Source organism: Atractosteus spatula, chromosome 18, assembly GCF_055471065.1.
Source record: "Atractosteus spatula isolate fAtrSpa1 chromosome 18, fAtrSpa1.hap1, whole genome shotgun sequence".
Classification (NCBI taxonomy): domain Eukaryota; kingdom Metazoa; phylum Chordata; class Actinopteri; order Semionotiformes; family Lepisosteidae; genus Atractosteus; species Atractosteus spatula.
This window is the reverse complement of record NC_142723.1, coordinates 1,489,465-1,498,772: the sequence shown is the minus strand read 5'-3', so window position 1 is coordinate 1,498,772 and position 9,308 is coordinate 1,489,465. Positions and strand designations below refer to the sequence as shown.

The window sequence follows — 9,308 nt, the reverse complement described above, 5'->3', positions numbered from 1 at the left end:
GTCACAAAAGCGTGAGCGCACAAACCGCTGTCGTCATCATGCGAGCGACGGGAGTGGGTACGTCGCCTGTGTTTTGCCTTGAATGAGGACAGCTAAGGTTGGTGGACATGGGAAGCTAATACTATCCTTTTAAAATTGATCTTTTATTTCGTTACGAACGCATCGATAACTTCTTCATGTGGCTCGTTTTAAAGTTGTTCATTTTTCTCGTTTATCCCTGTTGCTCTCGCCTTAGCCTTATGTAAGTCTTGATAGAATACTCCTCTTTTAAAGAGGTGGGTGTTCTTGCTGTTAAGCAATACTTAATTGAACTACTGTGCCCCAACGATTATTGTATGTAATTCTCTTTTAGGTGTAACCAGTTAATGACGCATCACTGCTTCTACAAGAAAATATATTACCGGGGTTGAAGAGTTCCCTTTTAAATTAGGATTTTATGTAGAAAGTTAATAATCAGTTGTCAGTCATCAGGTTGTGCTCTGGAGTCATCGAAAGGTATCAGGAATATTTGTTACATTTGTGATTCTTACGAAAATGTGACCCTGATTTCTGTTGCTCTGCTAACTTCTTATCCGGCTGTGCAGTTGAAGACGAGATAGTTAAATGGCAAGTGTTCATAGCCGTGTTTCAGCAATTTATTTGCCCCCCCATATTCCAGCTGTCAAATCAAACCGTCCGATTTGTTCTTTCTCCTCGAGAGCAGTTTCTCTCGCAGAGTTCCCAGAATACCCGGAAGTGCTGATTAATAACAGATCCGACACGCTGTGAGTGAACTAGTGAAAGCACCGCAGGCAATCATGACACCACACCCCTTCTCGTTATCGAGTGTCGCTTTGCTCTTTCCGGCCGACCATGGCTTTCTGTCCTTTTATCACTGGGATTCAAAATATCTCACGGGACTGCGCACACGAATGTTGTCATTAAGGGCTGCAGAAACCGAGACTCTGAGAAATTCAGCTTTTCTTGTCCCACTTGCTGGTGTATTGATGTATGCTTTTAGTACAGTGAAATTGCCAGTTCGACAGAAAGTCAGTAGACTTTCCTCTGGGACTGAATTTCCCAATCCTGGTTCTGGAGCCAAACTGTGTCTCCTGGTTTCATTCCAACAGAGATCTTCATGAAATAAGATGACTGAATCCTTAATTAGTCTAAATTGATTGATTTTTGAAAGTGTGATGTACTTAGAATTTACAAATAACTTCATTTATGTACACAACTTTCCCAGAAATCCATTTTGGATTGAAATGGCTCCTCCTCTGTAGGTTTTTTTAAAACATCTCTTGTTGTTTATCAGTGAAAAGAGTGGGGATGAGGCTTTTAAACACGCATGGTGAGTTCTTGGTGCTCCACTGGCCCACAGGTGAGATTCAGCCACATTAGTGAAACAAACAACCCTGAAAGAGAAGTTCTGAAACCCAGTGCCTGCCACAGGTTCCATGCTGATTCCTAACCTCATTCCACTGTTTAAGGATGTAAACTGTTTTAAAAATACAAGCAAATAGATCAGTTCACTTTAATGTAAGAGCTGGAAGAGCCAAACTAACAAATTCTCTGGTGGGTTATAATCCAGGTGACACAGGGGTAACCCAGGACTGGGACTGGGAATCACTGTTACAGGATATTGGGTCTCAACACTGCAGCTGCAAGACCTGTGTCTCCTGGTTTTCATTCCAGTTTATTAGACTATATGATCAGTAGTCAATTAATACTGTTTTTTTTTGTGGAAATTTAAGTTGGATGGGGCTGCTAATTATTAGCTCTGAAGTAATTTCCACACACCTACATGTGAAATGGTAGCAGCTAATCTTCTGCAGAGCACAGTTGCTTTTTTGGGTGTGTGTGTGACATTGTTATTCACACCTGTGTCTGGACATAATTAAGTGGCCGGCTGTTAAGAGCTGTTGATATGAAAATAATTGATCAGATGCTTAATATGCAACTTTAGGAGAGAGTGCAAAGAGCTTTGTTTGCTAAGGCAGCATTTCTGCAGCACAGTGTTTCAGAAACGAAAAGCAAGCAAGAAGCTGAATTAAAGGTTGAGCTAGCTTCACTAATGGAGAGCTCAGCTGGAATAAAACCCAGAATGCAGAGCGAGGAAATTAATGTTAATTCTGGGTTCCCGACTAAACTCAGTTCTGGGCTTGAACAGTCTGGCCTCCCTAAATTCACTGTTACCTCTGCTGGTGAAGAGATCTCTCCCTTCTCCCCCTGACCTACAATGCAGTGGGGTTGCTGGTTCACTATGGCGGCTGCTCTGTTGGTTGTAACAATCTGTAGCCCCAGGGATGAATATATACTAATGGCATGGATTTCTGAGGCTCTGTGTCTCTGACCGGTCCAGGCGATGGCCGCAGCGAGGCAGGAGGTGCTGTCTCTGTACCGCCGGGTGCTCCGGATCGCGCGTGGCTGGCAGGCTCAGTCCGGCTTGTCCCAGGACACCGACACCGAGAGGAGCTACATCACCCAGGAGGCCAGGACACTGTTCAGGCAGAACAAGCAGGTAAGAGCGAAGGGGCACTGGTGTCCTTAGGGGCCGCTGTCCAGTGGGATCAACCTGCAGCTCACCGAGCACAAGGAAAGGCTTCAACTTGTCCCATTAAGCAAATAAGTTCAATTATGTAATTAAGGGCTCAGGTGGGGTAAAAACCAGAACTGGAATTGTCCACTCCGGATGTTCAGGGTCCACAGACCCGACTTTGGCGCCCCTGTCTCCCACGGGGAGTGGGCGTGTGGTTGGATGAAAACCACTGACCTCCAGCTGGAACCTAGAAATCCAGCAGGATTTCTGAAGCTGCTTAAATCGACATTTTGTGGCTGCGAAGGCGGTGCACATTGGGCCAGGTCAACCTCAATTTATCAATTAAATACTTCTCCCCGGTGAAGACCTATTTCTAATTTAAATTAAACTGCCGTAGAAAACCTAAATAGCAGAACTGGGAACCCCTGACCTCATTGCCTGTTGCCAGCTCATTACTTGGGCTTCTCCTTCAAAATCACTTTTGAATTTAATGATTAATTTACCAATTAAGGGGATATTTCAGATGCTCTGGGCTTCCAGAGCTTATTTGCTTCAGTGACAGTAGGGTACGGGCGGAGATCTGTGTCTCTGTACCTTCAGTTTCCAAATGTCCACAGTGGAAACACGTGGACTGATGAAGAGTTAGCATCCCCCACTCAGCCCACCGCTGGACCAGTTCACAGACTGCCAGCTTGCTGAGTAAAGAAGAAGGCTGGGAAAGGAGGAAGTGACGCGGATGACATGGAAAATCGTTTCTCTTTACAGATTACAGATGGCAAGTCTATTAAGAAGTGTATAGAAGAATGCCGAGCAAGAATTGAAATGGGTAAGTGATTCGTAAAATGTGGTTTCGGCTTAAATGTTGCAATCGCAGATGAAGTATGAAAATAATGGTTTGGCTGTTTCGTCCAATGTGCAGGATTTTGTTTTCTGTTGCAAGTAACCGCAGCTCTGCTCTGCCCCCTTTCTGGGCTCATTCGTTAGAAGCTTATGGGATAGCGCCCTCTGGTGGCTTTGACTAGATGCTTGTCCTGTCACTTGTGGGTAAATTCGACGTTGCTTTACCATGTGGTGTAAAGGATTCAGTATTGGCTTATACGCTACGTTTTTGTACATTATTGCGGTTTCTGTAAATTCAGAAATAAGTGACTGGCCACCCTTCACCCCATTTAGTTCAGAGTAAGCACTAAAAAATTAAAGCACCTCTGGACAGAGCCCACCAGTGCTGTGTGGCCAGGTTATGCCGTACATGGACTGAATGTAGTTCTGTTTCCGCAGGTCTTCATTACAGGATTCCTTATCCCAGGCCGGTGAGTGATGATAAACCGAAATCTTTTTCACTGCATTTTCAAGGCTGTTGCTTGTGAAAACCCATGAGTAACCCTAATTCCCATGCATTCCTTACCAAAAACGAAAAGTTCCCCAAAATCGCTGAAGCTGATACCGCAGTTTTCATGAAAGAAACAGCAGGTTGAGAACTACTTAGTACCAGAGGGGCTGAATGGCCTCCTCGCCTGTGACTCTTATTATGTTCTAAAAATACATTCAGGAGAGTTAAGCACATGTGTTAGAGGGACATTACCTGGATGTCTTTCTTCAGTATAGTCCCCTGACATCAGTAGTACCTAGTACTGGCCCGGAGACAGGGCCAGTGTCTCTGCAGGTTTTCTTGCACTCTTCAAAGGAACTGTGCCTGGAGAACTGGAACAAACTGTTACACCGAAAAAAAAAAACAGTCCTCCAGATCTCTAGCCTTGAACATAATCAGTTATTGGATTATGGTTAAACATTTTCCATGTTTGTTTCGTATTGCTATTGCTATCAAACAGATGCTTTCTAAACAGATCTTTAGCTTTGTGGATTACATACTTGTCAACTGCAGTTTGTACCCTATGCTGCTGTGACAGACTTACCTGCCCCCCATGGGCCTGGCCACACAGAGGGGGAGAAGGCTCCGAGCCCAGGAAAGACGAAGGAAGCAGGCACAGCCCATCTACTTGCAGTCACACGATGAAACGTCCTGAGCTCTTCTCTTGGTATGTGGCCGCGGGCGCAGCCTGGGCCGGGGGGCGGTGCTGGGAGAGCCGCAGAACAGGTGCTTTGGGTGAGGGGTCACTGGACTTGGCTCTGGCCAGTGCCTGCTGGGGTCCAGAGGAAGGTGCCCCAGAGCTCACCTCCGCAGGAAATGACAGCAACAGTTTGGTGAAATGAATACAAATCAAGAGGCTCCATTTGTCTTTCTTCTGGAGCAGGAGGCACAAGTGTCTTTTTTTTTTTGCTTCCTGATTTTCTGGAGAGGATCTCTCTTATTTATGCTGGGAAAGTTGTCTGTGGAAATCCTGAATGATGCACTGTTATTAGTCCTGTATCTGATTCAAAGCCAGATGTGCATGTGTGCTTAAGCCAGGGGGTACTCTATTCTTTAATGGGGGTATCTGTAATGAAATACCATCGTCCTTTTCATTTGTGTACTGTCAGTTTACACTTGTGCTGGTAAACCTTGCGGCAATCGTTCCCTAAAACTAAAACATGGTATAACCTGCTGCTGTTTTCAGTGTTGCAAAAAGACAAGAAACTATATTGCCACAGGGAAACATAACCACCTTAACCAAAAATGAAAACTTTATTATAATTAAGGGCATCTGGGATAGCATGAGACAACTGCCACACCTGCTTATGTATAAGTGATCAAATCTACTTGCTTTACACAGGCATGTGCAGTCTTCCAAGGCTGTAACCCACTGAATCATAGCTCTGTAATATAACTAATAAAAACTAAAGTAGAAAATTTCCAGAGATGGTATAGATCTACAGTCCATGTTTGGCCTATTTGACATGTAGCCCAGCAAAAGTGTTTGTAAAGTAATCAGTCTAAAGTTTTGTCAATTTCCTGTCCTTAATTTGTTCTCTTATTAAAAGAGTTGAAGAGCACCTGGTGTACGGACTCCTTAATTTCTGCATCAGAAAGAGCTTGTGACAATCCCCAACATGATATCAGGATTTACGTTCTCTCATATCGGGAATTTCATTTTACTTTCCATTTTTAAAAACGTGTTCATGCTACATGTGTCCTCATCCTTAATGAAACATGACTGGTGTATCAAACACATGGAAGTGCTTGTGCTGGACAGTGGAGTGGCTGAACGTATGCTGATGCCTCACTCTCCTCGAGTTTTCATAATCCAGAACTCCCTTTTCTATCTGCTTTATCGGATGAAGGCGTAGGGAAGTCAGAGCCTATTCCCAGTAAGCAATGTGCACACCCAGGACAGGACGCCAGTCCATCCCAGAGCACCCACAGACACAGACATGCACACACTCATGGCAGGGACAGTTTTTCCAGAAGCCAATTAACCTAACAGTACATCTCTGGACTCGGGGAGGAATCCGGAGCACCTGAATGAAACCCACAACAGCTTCTGGAGAACATTCAGACTCCATGCAGAGAGCACTCCAGATCCGGAACTGAACCCAGGGCACCATGCTGCTCTTGTTTTCTGATGTTAGACATATTTAAAAACTGCCATTTGCAAAAAAGTGGCTGGATACAAGCAGGCCTGCCTTAGCCTCCCACTTTGTTAGAAAATTCACAAACACCTTGTATATAAGGTTGCACGGCCTTGGTGTCTTCCTGCTCCTCCACTATTCTTTTTTGCAGTCCAAAGTTTTATAAAGTGCTTTGCAAGGCTATAAAATTGAGCATCAACAAAATATTAAATAACTCGGATATAAAAAAAAACTTTGATAGAGGTCATATCTGAAATCCTGAAGGAACGTTCCACTGGGTAGTCATAGCAGAGTAAGCAGATTGCACAAATCGTGATAAAAACTCAGCCCCTTCACAATGCTATACCAACCGCACTGATCTCCAGCCGCCCTCCTTCCACCCCAACAAATGCACAGCGTGTTTCAGCAGCGCCCCAGTTTCTTCCCGCAGGGTTTTATTGATCGCGGTCGGGTTTCTGGGGGGCCGCGCGGCTCTCGGAAGGCCCATCAGTCATCGAGCTGGCAGAGGCAGGCCACGCCCCTGTTGATCCAGTGCTGCTGGGGCCGGTCAGAGGGCAGCTCGATGGGCAGCACGTAGTTGGTGGAGTGGCCAGTGGTGGACAGCGTGCCCCTGCGGGCGCTGGTCTTGTACACCGGGCAGAAGTACACGTTCTTGTGCAGGAATCTGCAGCTCTCCCCCGGCTTCAGCCAGATGATGGGCAGCGGGTCGAAGAGGATTTTGGGGAGGGACTCGCCGATCACCCTCTTTTCCCTGTCCCAGCGAGCGCCCTCCAGGAACAGGCCTTTAATGTAGGCTCCATCCTCCGGCTTCGCTGGCATGTCCATCTCCTGCGTGGTGACCTGAGGACAGTAGATAGCAAATCATGACAGAGGTGGGGGCACATCAAGACAAAAATGCAGGTTGTGTCTCTTTCCTGTGTATAATGTTTGAACACGGCAACATAAACATTTGTCATATTCCATAAAGATAAAGTTTAAATAAGAGTGTACAACTAGGAAGAGGGCCTATGACCTGTTAAAGCTGATAAGTAGTGAAACCAGGACTGCAGGTTCAGATATGCTGTGTCTGTGCCGCAACTGGGATTTGAACCCACAACAGTCACAAGCCTAGAGTCCCAATCTACTACTCTTCCTCCCCACTGTTGCCTGGCTCAGCTGGCCTCTTTTTAACACCTCCTACTCAAGCGCAGTCTGAGCTCTAGTGTCTAGAGGATCTCTCCAAGGTGGAACTGTCCTCCGTTTGTGATCACAATTTAGTTAATTTTTTCGGCTCATGGGTAATGCTACAGACAGTGAGAACTTCTCAAGGTGAAGCAGCAGACCAGCTGTCTGAAGGCCCAGGAGACAGTGGCCGTGTGGATCTCCTGCACAAACAGCACAGGGGCCTCTTGATGGGATGAAAGCCCTCCCAGACATGATGCAGGACATCATTCAGGACCAAAAGATATTCACGAAGACAGTTTTGGACAACTAAACACATGCATGAGACTGGAAAAATATCACAAAGACTCCCAGTCCTACACTGAAGAAAGCAGGATATCACGGTTAAGAAATAGAAATAGGGTGTTTTGCCACCTGGAGTTTTTCTGTGGCAATCTTACCTCAAATTCGAAGCCAACATGATCGATCGGTATAGTGTACTTCCTGGCAAAGTTCTGTGACACACCAGTGAGGAAGGACTGGGTGAAGTAGAACCCTGATATCCAGAACACATTGGGGGGTCCGTTGTCAATCCAGTCCTGTGGGGAGCAATGAGACTGTGTCAGCGGATACTGAGACAAAGAGCACAGCTATGAAGTGTCTACTTTCCACCTCTTCATCCTGCATCCTCCTCAATACTCTCTACTGCAGTGTGGCCCGACAGCCCTTGCAATGAGAAGGCAAAGCAATCATTTTGTGCTGGACAGCCAGAGAGCGGACAAGAATTTTAGCTTGGGCACACTTTTTAATCTTGAAGCTTTACGTCTCCAGGAAGACACACCAAATTATTTATAGCACCTTTTTCTCTGCTAAAAGTTTAAATGGAAGATAATACATTTTCACACACAAGTATACATTTTTGTAAACTGATACTAGGCCTTAAATGTCTTGGGATGTAACCAGTTGGCTGTAGCCTGGCTTTCTCCCTGCGGATGGGAGAGGCGACAGAAGAAAGTCAGGCAGAAAGGTTGAATTCAAGCCTGGAGGCAGATGGACAGAATCACATTGCCATGATCAGTCATTCTTCCAGTACTCTCTCTGTCTTTGGCCCTTCCAGCCTATAATGCAAAAGTGTTGCCTGGACTCCCAAGTGTTCTTCTTGAATTTCTCCACTAACATAAATTCTACAGTAAATTTATGCCACTGTTGCCAGTGCAGATTTGTTTTGTTTGCTAGTGCCTCTCAGCATATGAAGAGAAGTTTCTCGCTGCATCATGCACAGTTGCTAAGGTTAGGCAAGGGTGGGTGTTCTATGTGGTGAATCAAAGCAGCACTGTTTAACACTGTCCTATCTCATCAGTGATCAGGATTCGCCCTGTAGTGCAGGCCAGGCTGAACTTTAACTCCAGGTAGTACAGCTCTCATTTTTCATTTTAATTAAAAGCCAGGCCAGCATCCAAACTGTTATTATAAAGAAATGCTTTTGGAGACACCGCACAAGTGGCTGAAAATAGGTCACCTTAAGTGGCATTGTCCCTTCTCTCACCTTCTAGGAACTTTCAATTAGATGGAGATATTTTTAGAGAGGTTTTCCACTGAAAATCCCCTTTCAACTGTGGAGACCTAATGCTTGCGTATCTGAAAGCCGCAGTCATTCAAAAAGTACCTTTAATCATGTCGTATTGTGTAGGAAAAAAAGATGCAGGTTAATGTGTTGCTCCTTGAAAAACACAGTATTATATCAACATGGAGCGTCTGGCAGTACCTGGAGAAAGTGCAGCCTGGCGAGGAAGTCGGCCACATAACTCCCCAGGGGCTTCAGCGAGGGGTAGGATTTTGATGCCCACATGGCGGGCACCTTGCCCACCAGCAAGCTGTTGAAGACATTCTCCAGCTCAGCCGACATCACCACCTGGCCTTTCAGAGCCTTGCGTATGTTCACCAGGCTGCTCCGCACGACCTGGGTCAGCCTGGCAGAGAGAAAGCAGGCACCGGGGCTTTAGGGAAGGGCGGGGGGGGGAGTTCTGCAGGGACCTGGGCTTTGGATGCTCGGCATCAGAGATAAGCTCCCAGCTGCTGCACTGTCTCGCAGAGAGGCAGGAGAGGCCGAGGCAGGAGAGGCCGAGCCAGAGCGGCAAAAGAT

The 9,308-nt window shown here is 45.9% G+C and overlaps 2 protein-coding genes across 4 annotated transcripts in view; one reads left to right on the top strand and one right to left on the bottom strand.

The window, feature by feature from the left end:
- Positions 1–5: 5 nt before the first annotated feature.
- lyrm1 (LYR motif containing 1) lies at positions 6–5,449 on the top strand. 2 transcript variants are annotated; one of them, XM_088936230.1, is made up of 5 exons: positions 6–97; positions 2,342–2,500; positions 3,284–3,344; positions 3,797–3,828; positions 4,426–5,449. In XM_088936230.1, the coding sequence occupies exons 1-5, from the start codon at positions 83–85 to the stop codon at positions 4,540–4,542; spliced, it is 384 nt and encodes a 127-aa protein (XP_088792356.1). In that variant the 5' UTR covers positions 6–82; the 3' UTR covers positions 4,543–5,449. The 2 variants fall into 2 exon arrangements, with proteins under 2 accessions (XP_088792356.1, XP_088792357.1); XM_088936231.1 differs by lacking the exon at positions 6–97 and adding an exon at positions 435–495.
- Positions 5,450–6,439: 990 nt separating this feature from the next.
- The window catches only part of dnah3 (dynein axonemal heavy chain 3), a 52,541-nt gene continuing 49,672 nt past the window's right edge, over positions 6,440–9,308 (bottom strand). For both annotated transcript variants that reach the window (XM_088936221.1, XM_088936222.1), the window contains 3 exons: positions 8,931–9,135; positions 7,627–7,764; positions 6,440–6,865 (listed from right to left, as the gene is read on the bottom strand). In XM_088936221.1, coding sequence (XP_088792347.1) covers positions 6,512–6,865; positions 7,627–7,764; positions 8,931–9,135 — 697 coding nt within the window. In that variant the 3' untranslated portion in view covers positions 6,440–6,511. The remainder of the gene's footprint in view (positions 6,866–7,626; positions 7,765–8,930; positions 9,136–9,308) is intronic.

Bases quoted from the DNA above. Each gene is read 5' to 3' on its own strand.
- lyrm1 (XM_088936230.1), top strand. The intron at 2,501-3,283 runs GTAAGAGCGAAG...TTCTCTTTACAG, and splicing joins TGTTCAGGCAGAACAAGCAG to ATTACAGATGGCAAGTCTAT. The intron at 3,345-3,796 runs GTAAGTGATTCG...CTGTTTCCGCAG, and splicing joins CCGAGCAAGAATTGAAATGG to GTCTTCATTACAGGATTCCT.